We start from the raw sequence: 14,621 nt of genomic DNA on the forward strand, positions 1-14,621 counted from the left end.
CTCTGAACAGTGGGAATGTATTCCTGCTCTCAATCTGCACCTGTCTGAAATAATTGAACATTTGGAAGATCAACTTATTATTCCTGGAATAGTGATTAATCAATATCTCATTGTCTTAGAGGAGCAGGATGGGGAGCTCATTGGCTCCCACTGAATGAAATATTCCTTACTGGCTTTGTTGTTTCCCAAGGCACTTCTTCCATTTCTTTCTGTTCCCTTGGAGCTTGTTCTCTCAATTGTGTTAAAGATTCCCGCAGGCTAGGCACAACACTGGAGGTGAAACTCTGCCTGGTACGTTTATCCGGGTGTAAAGAAATTTTTGGTACCTACAGGAACAAACACAGCAGTTATAGCAACTGGTGAAGACATGCAGCCTAAATATATAACCGGCATAGAGTGAGTGCATGTGATGGAGAGATTGGGAGAGAGACATTGGGACAGAGAGAGAGAGAGAGAGAGAGAGAGAGAAAAAACACCAAGTGAGAGAAACACCGACTGAGAGAGGATTAGTAAGAGAGACATCAGCCAGAATTTTCCATGCCCACTGGCATTGGGTGCGTTTGGTGGCATGAGCAAACAATATGGCAAGATCAGTTTCACAGCAGCCTGAAACCAGTTTGAAATTGTCTGCTCAGCCCACTGATGGCAGGCCACATTTCCTGCTGTTGGACATCGGGAACCTCATCGTAATACGCCTGCATATCATTATTAGGCCAGCCCGCCGGAATCGTCTCCCTCCACTGGATCATCCACCCACATTGGTGGGAAAACATGGCAACGTGTTTCACAACAGCATATACCACTTGGTGGGCTGCACTTCGCTCGGGACTTCAAGGTTTGTTTGCCTACCTTGCTTTAGTCAGCACTTGTGGTCATCAGCGCCAGGCTTCACAGACAGCACCACATCACCTTTAGGGGGCTCACGGGCAGGTCTCTACCTACCAGATCAGCCATATGTGGGTGGCTTTTCCATGGCTGCTGGGCTAGTGATTGCTTGGGAAAGGGGGAGAAGTAGCCTCAGGCAAGGGGCACATGTTGATCTGTGCAAGTGGCCTCAAGATGGTGAGGGCTGAGGAGGCAGTCTCCAGAGCAGTGAGGCCAGACGGACATGGGAGGGTATGTGTGTGAAAATAGGTGGTCGTGTCCCTTGAGCTGGCAGTGAGTAAGATGCCAGTGAATGTGTAATGGGCTTGAGTGTATGAATTTAGAGTGATGAAATGGTTGTCATATCCTGGCTGCACAAACGAAATCATTCATCCTCTATCTGCATTAGACGGCCAACCTCTTCTGTGCAGCGTTGGCAGCCATTGCCTACTAAGCCAGAGTCGTAATGTTGCTGCCCCTCCTGCGGCCAGAGCAGGGGTAGAGGACATTGCAGCGGGTCTCCATGGCGTCCAAATGGCACTCAAGGACTGCAGTCTTCTTGCCTTTCGGGGCCATGTCTTCTTTGCTACAGTCCTTGGCAGGAAGCACCGAATGCGGCTGTACTTTAAATGTGGTGCGTGGTGTGATGAAGCAGCGAGGTGACACCATGGCAGGCAAATCAGAGCCTGCCCGCCATCAAAACATTGTTTTTCCTGCCCGCTACTGCACTTAGTGCAAATCTGGGACTATTCCGCCCATCGAGCAGGACACACTGACATTGAGTAAGGGTGATACTGACCTGCTCATCAGATCCATTGAACCAGTCCAGCGCAGACATTGAAGGAAAGTTACCAGAAGTGTCAGGGAATAAATCATCATGAAATTCATGGAGAGACTGGAATAACAGACACAAAACATAAATAGTTACACCGCTGGTAATAAGAACAGAAAGTGCTGGAAAAACACAGGTCTGGCAGCGTCTGTGGAGAGAGAAATAGTATTAATGCTTCGAAGCCAATATGACTCTTCTTTGGAACTGAAAAGAGGTAGAAATGTGATAAGTTTTATGTTGTGGAAGGTAGCATCATAGGAACAGGGTTTTTTTGCTCCCCCCTTCCCCCTTTTTCAACATAAAACTCACCACATTGCTACCTCTCTTCAGTTCCGAAGAAGAGTCATATTGGACTCGAAACGTTAATTGTGTTTTTCTCTCCACAGAAGGTGCCAGACCTGCTGAGTTTTTGCAGCACTTTCTGTTTTTATTTCAGACCTCCACCATCTGCAGCACTTTGCTTTTATTACATTATTGGTAATATTTGGTGAAGAATTGCTTACACATGATTAGTTAGTGCTCCCATACCGATCGTACACCGAAACGAGCAACAAAATTTGAGGCTAACTCTAGGGCTAAGAAGTTGGGTGGTGGGGGGGGCGGGGGGTGTTGGCGTGGTAGTTAGGTGGTCAGGTTGGACTAAAGGGAAGGTCAGGGATAGGAAGAAGGCGGGGGAGATTAAATACCAAAGTTGTCATGGAATAAATGGCAAAGCACGTGGTAATGGTAATAATAAAGAAACAAAGCATTGGTCCAGAGAAATGCTTTGTCACCTACCAGAGTAGGTGTTAATAGCAGAATAAAGATCAGCTTTGTCTGAAAGCAAAACATGAAAACAAGATACAAACTGGCATGGCAGTGGGGGGGTTGGGGGGCAGGAAACATTCAAAATGGAGAATAGAATTCTTGGTTTGAGGTTGTTGAACTTAATGTTGAGTCCAGGAGGCTGCAAGTGCCTAATCAGAAAATGAGGTGCTGTTCCTCCAGCTTGCGCTAGGCTTCACTGGAACACAACAGCAGACCAAGGACAGAAATGTGAGCATGAAAGCAAGATGATGAACTGAAATGGCAAGTGAGGGTCATGCTTGCAGACCAAGCAAGCTGTTCCACAAAGCGGTCACCGGTCTTTGTTTGCTCTCCCCAGTGTACAGGAGACCACATTTTGAACAGTGAATACAGTAGACTAAATTTAAAGGAGTATAAGTAAATCGCTGCTTCACCTGGAGGGAGCGTTTGAGCCTTGGGCAGTGAGGAGAGGAGGTAAAAGGGCAGGTGTTACACCTCCTGTGATTGTATGGGAAGGTGTCACAGGAAGGGGATAAGATGTTGGGGATGATAGAGGAGTGGACCAGGATGTCACAGAGGGAATGATCCCTTTGGAATGATGTCAGGCGAGGAGAGGGGAAGATGTGTTTGGTGGTAGCATCATGTTGGAGGTGGCAGAAATGGCAGAGGATGGTCCTTTGATTATAGAGGCCGGTGGGGTGGAAAGTGAGGATGAGTGGAACCATATCATCGTTCTGGAAGGGGGAGAAGGGGTGAGGGCAGAAGTGTGGGAAATGGGTCAGACATGTTTGAGGGCCCTGTCCACCACAATGGGGGGGGGAGAGAGATTCTTCAGTTCAGGAAAAAAGGAAGACATGTTGGAAGTGCCATTTTGGAAGGCAGCATCATCAGAACAGGGTTTTTTTTTTGCTCCACCTGACTCCCCTCCGCCCCCCCCTTTCAACAACATAAAACTCATCACATTTCTACCTCTCTTCAGTTCCGTAGAAAAGTCATATTGAACTCAAAATGTTAACTCTTTTTTTCTATCTCCTTGATGCTGTCAGACATGCTGAGTTTTTCCAGCACTTTCTGTTTTTATTTCAAACCTCCACCATCAGCTACACTTTGTTTTTAATCACACAATTGGTAATATTTAGTGAAGAATTGCTTGTACATGATTAGTTAGTGCTCCCACACCAATCTTACACCAAAATGATCAACAAAATTTGAGGCTAATTTTGGGCTGCTTATCTGAAGGGTTTGATTGTGGTGGTGTTTCTCTGAATCATTTGGGGTAAATTGTGGGGTGTTTATTGGAGAGATTTGGGGTGTTTCTCTGAATCTTTTGGGGTAAATTGTGGGGTGTTTATTGGAGGGATGCGGGTGTTTGGCGCTTGGGGCTTGCGGGTGTTTATCTGAGGGGTTTGGGGTTGATTGTGGGGTGTTTATCTGAAGAGTTTACAGTGTTTATCTCGGGGGGATCTGGGGTTGATTGTAGGGGCACTTTTCTGTGGGAAATTTATGAAGAGTGTTGTAAATCAGAAAAGGGTTTGAAGGAACAATGAAAGATTATTTCTGCTCATCAGTAAAACAGTGTAAGCTCAAGATGGTGCAGGGGCAAAAAGAGAGAGATCAGGAGAAAAATTTTCAAGCAATGGTCAATTAAAATATGGGATTGATTGTCTCAGGTGTCTGTTGGACCTCAAGGAAACATGGGATTTGAGAGGAACCAGGTAAATAACAAAAAAATAGAATGAAATTGGATTGGTCGAGTGGGTAGAGGAAGGGCCAGCATGGTCACTAGCACAAAGGGCTGAATGTCTCTATCGGTTTGTGTGTGAAATACATATTAGAGTCGCTGGGACCAGTGATCTTTAAATGGATCTGTATCTCCAACCCATCTAATCCCAAAGTCATGGACTGCGCAAGTGGTGCCAGCCTCCCTGTATCTGGTTACCTTGCGAGGCACACTGTAACTGATCGGCACTATGGAGTTTTCAGTGAGTTGCAGCACACGAATTACTTCGCACGACATCACATCCAGCGCGAGTTTGGGCACCATAGCAACGCCCTTGGACTTCACCTCTGTCAGGCACTGGTTCACTGGAGAATTTACACAAAGTTACAATAAGACCTGAGACAGGCAGTCTCTGCCAATACATTGATAGTGAGATGGAACAGAGAGAGATCAATTCTGTGCAGCATATTCAGCTGCAATTAATACATTAGAGTCAGTTCATGAACTGCGGCACAGGTGGAAAGATATAGGTATGTAAAAATGGTGGCTTAAAAAGCTGTGTATGAGAGATTCAGGAACTAATCATTCCCATTGAGCGAACCTTACCTTGGGTTAAGGTGGTCTCTGCAGCAGACACTTCAAAGCAATGTAGAACATTATCACCCTGCAAGGAAGAGTAGAGATGATTAGATACAGCACAACCTTACACAACCTGACCCACTACACAGACACATGCACACGCTCACAATATACCTTATTGGACACCATCACCATCAACACCTCTCTCTGCCAATAAAATAAACAAGATAACTGAATTTCCAGGTCTCCCATTTAAGACTATGTTTCCAGGACCCAGACAATGGAATAACTTTCACTCCCTACCCACATGGCTGTAAGTGACTCCCCCTCCTGGTCACTGCTGGCTGGGGCTTGCTCAGCGAGTTGCTGCTCCAGAAAGGCAGCAGTGAGGAATACAGAAAAACAGAAGAAATAGGAGTAGGTCTTTCAGCCCCTCAAGCTGCTCTGCTGTTGAATAAAATAATGACGTATCTGATCTTGGCCTCAACTCCACTTTCTTGGCTGCTGCCCAATGCACTTAACTCCCTTGAAGATAAAAAATTCGCAGGCTTGCATATATTCAATGACCCAGCCTCCCCTGCTCTCTGGAGTAGAGAATTCCAAAGCCTAATGATCTCTGAGAGAAGAAATTCATCCTCATCTCCATCTTAAGTGAGAGAGAAACCTTATTCTGAAACTGCGCCCCAAGTTCTAGATTCCCCCTAGAGAGAAAATATCCTCTTGGCATCTACCCTGTCAGACCTCAGAATGTTATACATTTCAAAAAGCTCACCTCTCATTCTTCTAAACTTCAATGAGTATAGGTCCAACCTGCTCAACCTTTCCTCATAAGACAATCTACTCATCCCAGCAATCAACCTAGTGAGCCGATGAATACAGGGTAAGCCCCTGCAAGGTGGTCCTCGGCACCGTGCCTTGGAAACCCTGGACAGAAGAGGACGGCTGCCCAAACCCAGCAGATGTACGAGGAGCCACTCTCGCTGAGACCTTTCTAACTGTCTGGCTCAATGATTTTTCTTGAAAGCCTCAGTTCAGTTGCTCTATCGCTAAAACAGTTCCGTTTATATGGTCCTGTTCACATACATCATCTCCTTTACAAGACTGGGGATAAACAATCATAAAATTAGAGCTAGGCCATTCAGGAGTGAAACCAGGGACTTTTTCACTTTTCATTTTAGTTTGCACTTTTTCACACAAAGGATATTGGAAATCTGCAATTCCCTCCCCTGAAATGGTGGTGCATGCTGGAAGATAATTGAGACTTTCAAGAGAGATTGAGAGATTTTAGTTGGTAAGGGTATCGAGGAATATGGAGCAACTGTGAGTAAATGGAGTTGAGATTCAGATGATCCATGATCTAACAGAATGGCAGAAGAGGCTCAAGGGGCTGAATGGCCTCCTTCTGTCCCAATATGGAGGCAAAAACAATGGACAGCTAGTGGGCAAAACAGAACACTGGAGTTTGGGAAGTGGGGAATGATTCATGGACAGCCAGAGGGTAGGGGATTGAGTGTCCATCTGAAAGCAATGTTTCAGCAGCAGCAAGATCTGACAATCAGCAAAGTGATAATGATCAGATAATTTATTTTAGCAACATGTCCTGGGCGCAATGTATCTCTCATGCAATCAGGAAGAACTAACCTGTTCTTCCAATAGCGTAATGAGATCTTTTACCCAGCTGAGGGGGCAGACAGGGTCTCAGTTTAACATCTCATCTGAAACACAGCACTTCTGACAGTGCGACACTCCCTCAATACCGATCCTACCAGAATGCAGCGCTTCCTCAGTACTGCCCCTCTGACAGTTCAGCACTCCTTCTGTACTGACTCTCCAACAATGCAGCGCTTCCTCAGTACTGACCCTCTGTCAATACAGCACTTGAGGCCTCAGTACTGATCCCCCAACAGTGTGGAGCTCCCTCAAGTACTGACGCCTCAATAGTGCACCACTCCCGCTGTACTAATCCTCCAACAATGATGTGCTCCCTCAATACTGCCCCTCCAAAAATGCAGCTCTCCCTCAGTATTGACCCTCCGACAGTGCAGCACTCCCTCAGTGCTGACCCTCCGATAGTGCAGCACTTCTTCAGTACTAACCCTCTGACATTGCCGCACTCCCTCAGTACTAACCCTGACGCTAGAGCATTCCCTCAGTACAGACTCTCCAACATTGCAATATTCTCTCAGTACTGACCCTCCAATAATGCAGCATTCCCTCACTACTGTACTGAGTGTGTCAGCTTGGATGATGTACTCAAGTCAGTGGAGTAGGACTTGAACCCACACCCTCTCATTCAGGACGGGGAGTGCTACCACTGAACCCTGGTTAAATTACATTTGTCTTTAATTTGTTCCTCTGTAATCTGTATTTCTAAAATGATCTATTTCTTGTTCTGGCCTGTGCTACTCCTGATTTCAAGATCACCATCAAAATGAAAGGTGTTATAACCACTAATTCCCCTCAGGCTCCACCAATGTATTGCTCATTTCAATCAGACTAAGTTGTGAGATTTTTAACTAGTTGCTGTGAGGTATAATTGCCTGGCAGCTCCCCCTAGAGTTGTGATGATGCTGCCCCATGGAAAAATGCAACAATTTAGAGCTTTTATATTGAAGTGTCGAGAAAGTCCATCCCTGAACGTCGGTGATGAGCTGGAGCATCAGATCATCACTGCTCACCTTTCCAGCCAGGATCAGCAACCCAGAGTCAGCATCGTACATCGGGATCAGCGGGCTGGGGATTGGAGACAGAGAAATTATCAGGATCACCATCCACAGCCTGAGTACAACATATAGAACCACAGCCCCTCCCAATACACCCAACCTTACAATGGACACCTGCCTCAGCCAGGGAAGTCAGGGGAAAACCAGCCCAGGTTCCTGCTCTTGAACACAATGAAGTGGTCCTATGGAGAATGTATATGTGTGTGTGGATATCAAATGCAAATAAGATCTGAGCTGGTATCCTCCATGGTGGAATAATGTGAAACACTCACTTGGGTGAGGCACTGAGGAGCAATTAATGTTTTGTAAAGTAGTTACAGCACAGAAACAGGCCATTCAACCCAACAGATCTATGCTGGTGTTTATGGTATACACGAACTTCCTTCTATCTTTCATCTCACTCGATCAGCATATCCCTCTTTTCCTTTCTCTCTCCTGTGTTTATCTAATTTCCCCTTAAATGCATCTATACTATTCACCTCACCACATTCCTTGTGGTAGCAAGTTCCACATTCTCACCATTCTCTGGGTAAAGAAGTTTCTCTTGAATTCCCTATTGGAAATATTAGTGATTATCTCATGTGAATCAGTTAAGAGGGCAGCACTGCTGGGAGCTCTCTGTCCATTCAGTATAATCCTACCTCAGCATTCAATAAACAAAAGCACTGGCCGCTGAAACAAAAACAGAAAACGCTGGAAAAACTCAGCAGGTCTGGGAGCATCTGCAGAGAGACAAACTGAGTCTGTATGAATCTTCTTCAGAACTTCACTATAATATCAGGTACCAGCGGCTCTCCATGTTTGAGCCTAGACCCAATTATCAGCAGCTGTGCATCCTGGGACAAGCAAGGGGAGGGGAGCACCTACAGGGTCTGACTTTGTTCACACACCTCCCTGCAGCAGTCAGTGGTCGGTGAAAATCCAATTGACTCAAGCTCCCAACAGCCCAGTGGATCTGAGGCACAGACTCTGCTCTCTCCCTGTGCTGGACTGATTACTGATGCACCCCTTGTCACATCGCAGAGCGTCGATGTCACTGGTTCTCAGAATGAAACACCAAATTATAATATAAACAGCGTGTGGTTGGAGCCACTGGGAAATAGGGGAGACAGAGCTAGTGGGTAGTGACTCAAATTTCCACCAGGGGGCAGGCACTGTCTATTCAACATCTGAATATACAGAGTGCCCAGAACCTGGGGACAATTACGAGGCTGACTGGGGGGTGGGGAGGTGGGGGAGTGACAGGAGAAAGACAGGAGCAAACATGAGCAAAGGATGGGAGAAGGGGATCAAGCAGAAAGTGGGCAGGGCATGGGGGAGAGAGAAGGGATTTCAGGGAGAGTGGGGTGTGGGGGCGGGCAGCGCGGAGGGAGCGTAGGGGACAGTGGGAACATGCGGAATATGGTGAGAATGAGGGTGTCACAGGGAGATTGATGGGTACAAGGGGGGAAGGGAATCATTATTGGGAGAGTGGTGGGGTCACTGGGAGAGTGGATGATCACGGGGAGAGTGGGGGGGATACAGGGAGAGTTGTGGAGTGGGAGGAGGGGCGGTCTTGGGGAGAATGTGGGAGACAGGGATGAAGGCTATGCAGGGCTACGTGGGGCATGAGGGAAAGTTTTGAGATTTCTGACAAGATTTCAACAGCGGCCTTTTCACTTTAAAATTATTTGAATCCCAATTGCCAGCTGCGAGGGGACTCCAGTCTCTAGCCTCTCATTCCTCTCTTTGAGTCTCACATTCAGAGTTCCTGCACATTGACAGGGTTGACTGGCCCCAATACTGCATCCCTACACACACACACACACACACACACACACCACCCCCCACCCCCCACACACACACGGGCCCACTCACCACCCCCCCCTTCCCCAGATTCTTAGCACAAACAAAACACTGAACGGTTCCCACACAGCATATTTACATGCTCAACCTCCAGCCTTCCCACACTGGCAGTCACACAAGGCTCTGGCAGCATCCCAGAGAGCATAAAATATCCAAACAAATGCTAAACACCACACTGTACACCCACCCCTCATTCACTCAATATGGTGAAAGAAGGCGACAGAGATTTGAAAAGTTGGACTAGGGTCTGGGAAGTGATCCCTCCACTAAGCCTTATGTAAACACAATACTGACGTCATACATCTTATGGCAAAGCACTTCATGTGAAAATGTACAGATTAAAAATGATCAAACTGGAACTGCACGACCCCCAAGGCACACTCCTAGGATCAGGCTCCCGTCCATCTGTATGTGGAGCTAATGTGAAGTTAAGCAAGCCCAGAACTGCAAATAAACCTGAACAAGTTATGTTTCTCTCCCCGCTTTCCAATTCCAACAACAGTTTGCATTTCTATAGTGCCTTGAACATAGTTATATATCCCCAAGGCACTCCACAGCACAATATCAAACAAGACTTGACAACATTCCAGTCCGTGCACAGTACGATGTTGGCTGGGCTCTGTGGTTAGCACCCTCTCATCTAAGTCAGAAAGTAGCGGGTTCAAATCCCACTACAAACAGTTGAGCATAACCAAAGTTTACACACCCAACACAATATTGAGGGAATTCAGCATTGTCGAGGGGCAGTACTGAGGGAGCGTTGCATTATTGGAGGGGCAGCACTGAGGGAGTACTGTAGTGTCAGCGGGGCAGGATTGAGGGAGTGCTGCACTGCCAGAGAGGAAGCACTGAGGGAGTGCTGCAATATTGGAGGGACAGGACTGAGGAAGTGCTGCACTGCCAAAGTTGTCTTCTTTTGGATGAGAAGTTAAACCAAAGGCTCAATTTTCCCTCTCAGGTACATGCATAAGTTGCCACAGCCACTTTTTAAAAAAAGAACAGGGGAAACAAACACCACATTTGTTAATGACTTGTAATCTTCTAAAATTCTATCCAAGAAAGGAGGAACATAGCAGCAAACAATAGGCCAGTTAGCCTAACATCTGTCATTGGGACAATGCTGGAATCCATTATTAAGGAAATTGTAGCAGGACACTTAGAAAAATCAAAATACAATCAAGCAGAGTCAACATGGTTTTATGAAAGGAAAGTCATGTTTGACAAATTTATTAGAGTTCTTTGAGGATTTAACAAGCAGAGTGAATAAAGGGGAACCAGTAGATGCAGTGTATTTGGATTTCCAAAAGGCATTTGATAAGGTGCTATATAAAAGGTTACTATACAAGATAAGAGTTCATGGTATTGGGGGTAATCTAATAGGATGGATAGAGGATTGGCTAACTAAGAGGAAAGAGGGAGTAAGGGTAAATGGGTAATTTTCAGGTTGGCAAACTGTAGCCAATGGAATGCCACAGGGATTAGTGCTGGATCCTCAACTATTTACAATCTATATTAATGACTTGGATAAAGGGACAGACTGTATAGTAGCCAAATTTGCTACAAAGATAAGTGGGAAAGCAAGTTTTGAGGAGGACACAAAGAGTCAGCGAAATGATACAGATAGGTTAAGTGAATGAGCAGAAATTTGGCAGATGGAGTATAACGTGGGAAAATATGAGGTTGTCCACTTTGGTGGGAAGAATAGAAAAGCAGAATATTACTTAAATGGAGAAATACTGCAGAATGCTACAGTACAGTGAGATCTGGGTGTCTCTTGAATCACAAGAAGTTAGCATGCAGGTACAGCAAGCAATTAGGAAGACCAATGGAATGTTGGGCTTTATTCCATGGCAGGTAGAATATAAAAGTAAAGAAGTCTTGCTACAACTATATAGGGCAACAGTGGGATCACTTCTAGTGTACTGTGCAGAGTTTTGGTCTCCATATTTAAAGAGAATTTACTTGCATTGGAGGCTGTTCAGAGAAGGTTCACTAGGTTGATTCCTTGGATGAAGGTATTGTCTTATGAGGAAATTTTGAACAGGTTGGGCCATATCCACTAGAGTTTAGAAGAATGAGAGGTGACCCTACTGAAACTTATAAGGTTCTGAGGTGGCTTGATAGGGTAGATGCTAAGAGGATGTTTCCCCTCTTGGGGGAATCTAGAACTAGGGGGCACAATTTCAAAATAAGGGGTCTCCCATTTAATATGAAGAGGAGGGAGAATTTCTTCCCTTAGAAGATCGCGGAATCTTTGGAATTCTCTACTCTAGAGTGCAGTGCAGGCTGTGTGAGACAGATTTTTGATCTACATGGGAGTCGAAGATTATGGGGAGCGGACAGGAAAGTGGAGTTAAGGCTACAATTAGATCAGCCATTATTTCATTGAATGGCAAAGCAGACTTGAGGGACCAAATGGCCTACTCCTGCTTTTATTTCTTATGTAGACAATGGGAAAAGAGCCACATATCCAAATTTGACACAAAGAGAGGTGGCATTGTAAGTAGTGGGAATGCCACCACCTGCAAGTTCCCACACTAACTACGCACTATCCCGATTAAGAACTTTTTCATCATTCCTTCACTGTTGTTGCATGAAAATCCTGGAACTTCCTTCCTAACAGGTGTACCTGCACTGGATGGACCACAGCGGTTCAAGAATGCAGCTCACCATCACTTTCTCAAAGGCAATTAGGGATGGGCAACAAATGTTGGCCTTGCCAGCGATTCCCACATCCATGAAAAAATAAAAAGATGGAACCATAAAAGTACAGAGATATGAAAATATTAAGTGAATTGGCAAAACCGTGGCAACCAGATTTCAATGTGGGCAAATGTGACATCATTCACTTTGGACCTTAATAGAATAGAACAGAACACTTATTAAATTGTAACAAGTTGGAAACAGTGGAAGTCCATAGAAATTTGAGGGTTCAGATATACAGATCATTCAGTATCATGAATAGGTACAGGGAAGGGGGTGGGCTCAGTGGGGAGGGGTTGTGGAGAATGAGAGATTGGTGAGGGAGTGCAGTGGTGTCATGGAACATGGGAGGGTACAGAACAGGGAGGGAGACAGAGGGTGGGGAGAGGGGAGGTGGAGGGAGAGAGGGAGAGGGGAGGGGGGTGGAGACAAAGTCAGAGACAGAGAAGTAGAGGGTGACACAGAGATAGAGAGAGAAAGAAAGAATCAGAGCTGTAACTGCAGTGATCACAGCAAATGGTTAGAGTCCAGCTCCAGCTCGTGAGGCCTAGCTCTGTCCTAACGCAAATATTGGTTCTGGCTGCCAGCGACTGCCGGGTCCTCTGGGACTGGGCTGAACGTCAGCCTGTGCAGAGGCATCAGTCAGAGAGAGTGATGATTTCTGACAACAGGACTGAGAGGTTAACAGTGAACCACAGAGAGCAAAAAAAACCTGGCTTGGCCCTTGTTTAATATTTGCATTTTTATAGGGCGGAGTTAATCAATCTCTGTTTGAGCGGCACCGTGTGGGGGGAAGGTAACAGTGTGGGGAAGGATGGCAGTTTGTGAAGGGAAGGGCGGTAATGTCGGGGGTTTGGCAGTGTGGGAGAGGAGGGGCAGCAGTGTGTGTGTGTGTGTGTGTGTGTGTGTGGGGGGGGTGGTGTAGCAGCAGTATAGGGGAGGGGAGATAGTGTAGGGGAGGGATGGCAGTGTGGAGGGAGATGTTTGGGTAAGGTAGAGTGGGGAAAGGGTTGACAGTGTAGGGGAAGGGGAGAGTGGAGCATCTGCTGGGAAGTCTGACCTAGACCACACTGACTTTCAAGGTCAAACAGTTCATCACCACTTACCACCTGACTCACACGTGCAGAAAGGCAGTGTGGGGGTAAAATACAACTTCTCTGTACCTCGGAAAGGAATAAAACTGGAAAATATAGCCAAGGGGGCCAAGGTTTGTGCAAAAGATATATCAAGGCTGAATAGCACAGTGCGATCCCAGCAATTTGACTATTTCACTTGTTGCCCATTGCTACACAATGCTTCATTGCCATTGAGCACCTTGTGCCCAACAGGTGCAGCCTGACGAGGAAAGGCAAACTGGACAAGGGGCACATCTGCACAGGAACTGCATCCCGGGTCTATCCAAATATGGATTGATCTCCCCAAGGTCAGTCGGACAGTGAGATTGACCTCCAGAGAGGCAAAAAACCTTCGTCCATCGTGGCTTTAAATATTCACCTCAAAAAAGGGAAAGCAAACAGCAATCTGCTCTTGACTGGTTGACAGTTTGACAGAATAAAGCTTTCTGAATCCTACACTCTTCACGAAGCTGCCAATAGCTCCAATGAGAGAGAAACACAAAAAATACAAAACTCTCTACTCTCAGACTGGAAATGTGTCTCAGCCTTGCCCACAACAGACAGAGCAGTTGGCAAATGACAGCTGCCTTATTCGGGCAATTGTCTATCCCAAACAGTGTGCAAACTTGACACAACTGTCTTGCTCTTAAAATAAGTGGATGAAGATTTGGCAAGAGTTTAGGAATTTTTAAGACATGAGATTGTCCTGCCAGAGTTCAGGCGAGGCACACTGCACATCCTCCTCAGTCCCACTGTTTACAACGAGTAAATTCAACGCATGAACACACTGTGCCCACAGGCCTCATCCCAGCCCAGAAACATCTGTGTCATGGTAACTAGGAGTCCAATCACAGCGCTGAATCTGAACACTCAACATCAATCGGGACACAGACTGACAACAGAATAATTAAGCTGTGAGATCCTAAGAGCAACACTAAAGTAGAGCTGATGGGACCCATGCTCTCAGTACATAGGTATGGAAGTGGTCCACTCCCCTATCCCAACAGCACAGGGTTGCCGAGAGGGTCCCCAAGTAAATACAGGCTATTGCTGTTGTGCTGTCCATCCACCTCTGCCAAGCCTGACTGAGGTTTTGCTTTACCCAGACAGAAATCATCAGCATGTCCAGACATTGCATCTGAATGCAGCTCCCTCTGTTTTTGACTCCTGTACCCAGTGAACACAGACTGATTTGCTCTGAACTAGAGCTTGTGGGTGATACAAAGCAAACATCATCCAGCCCCCATCCCACCCATGATGATCCAGTCTGGACTCTGGCCTCCTGAATAAAGGCTCTCTAATCAAACATGGCCATTCTTTAGAGGGTATCCTGGGTCTCAGGACAGAGTCTCAGCTCAAACAGCTTCTGATTTGGCCTGTAGACTGGACAGCTATGTCAGGGACAACACCAAATTATATTTATATAGCAGCTTTAATGAAGTAAAATGCCTAAG

General features: G+C 46.1%; 1 protein-coding gene across 1 annotated transcript in view; it reads right to left on the reverse strand.

Annotated features, from left to right (window-relative positions):
• Positions 1 to 14,621, reverse strand: part of LOC121288031 (coronin-7-like) — a 174,754-nt gene that overhangs the window by 18,062 nt on the left and 142,071 nt on the right. The window contains exons 10-14 of the mRNA XM_041206252.1: positions 7,460 to 7,514; positions 4,809 to 4,866; positions 4,422 to 4,567; positions 1,664 to 1,759; positions 171 to 326 (exon numbers count right to left, since the gene is read on the reverse strand). Of these exons, the coding sequence (XP_041062186.1) occupies positions 171 to 326; positions 1,664 to 1,759; positions 4,422 to 4,567; positions 4,809 to 4,866; positions 7,460 to 7,514 (511 nt within the window). The remainder of the gene's footprint in view (positions 1 to 170; positions 327 to 1,663; positions 1,760 to 4,421; positions 4,568 to 4,808; positions 4,867 to 7,459; positions 7,515 to 14,621) is intronic.

This window comes from Carcharodon carcharias, chromosome 15 (genome assembly GCF_017639515.1).
Source record: "Carcharodon carcharias isolate sCarCar2 chromosome 15, sCarCar2.pri, whole genome shotgun sequence".
Lineage (NCBI taxonomy): Eukaryota > Metazoa > Chordata > Chondrichthyes > Lamniformes > Lamnidae > Carcharodon > Carcharodon carcharias.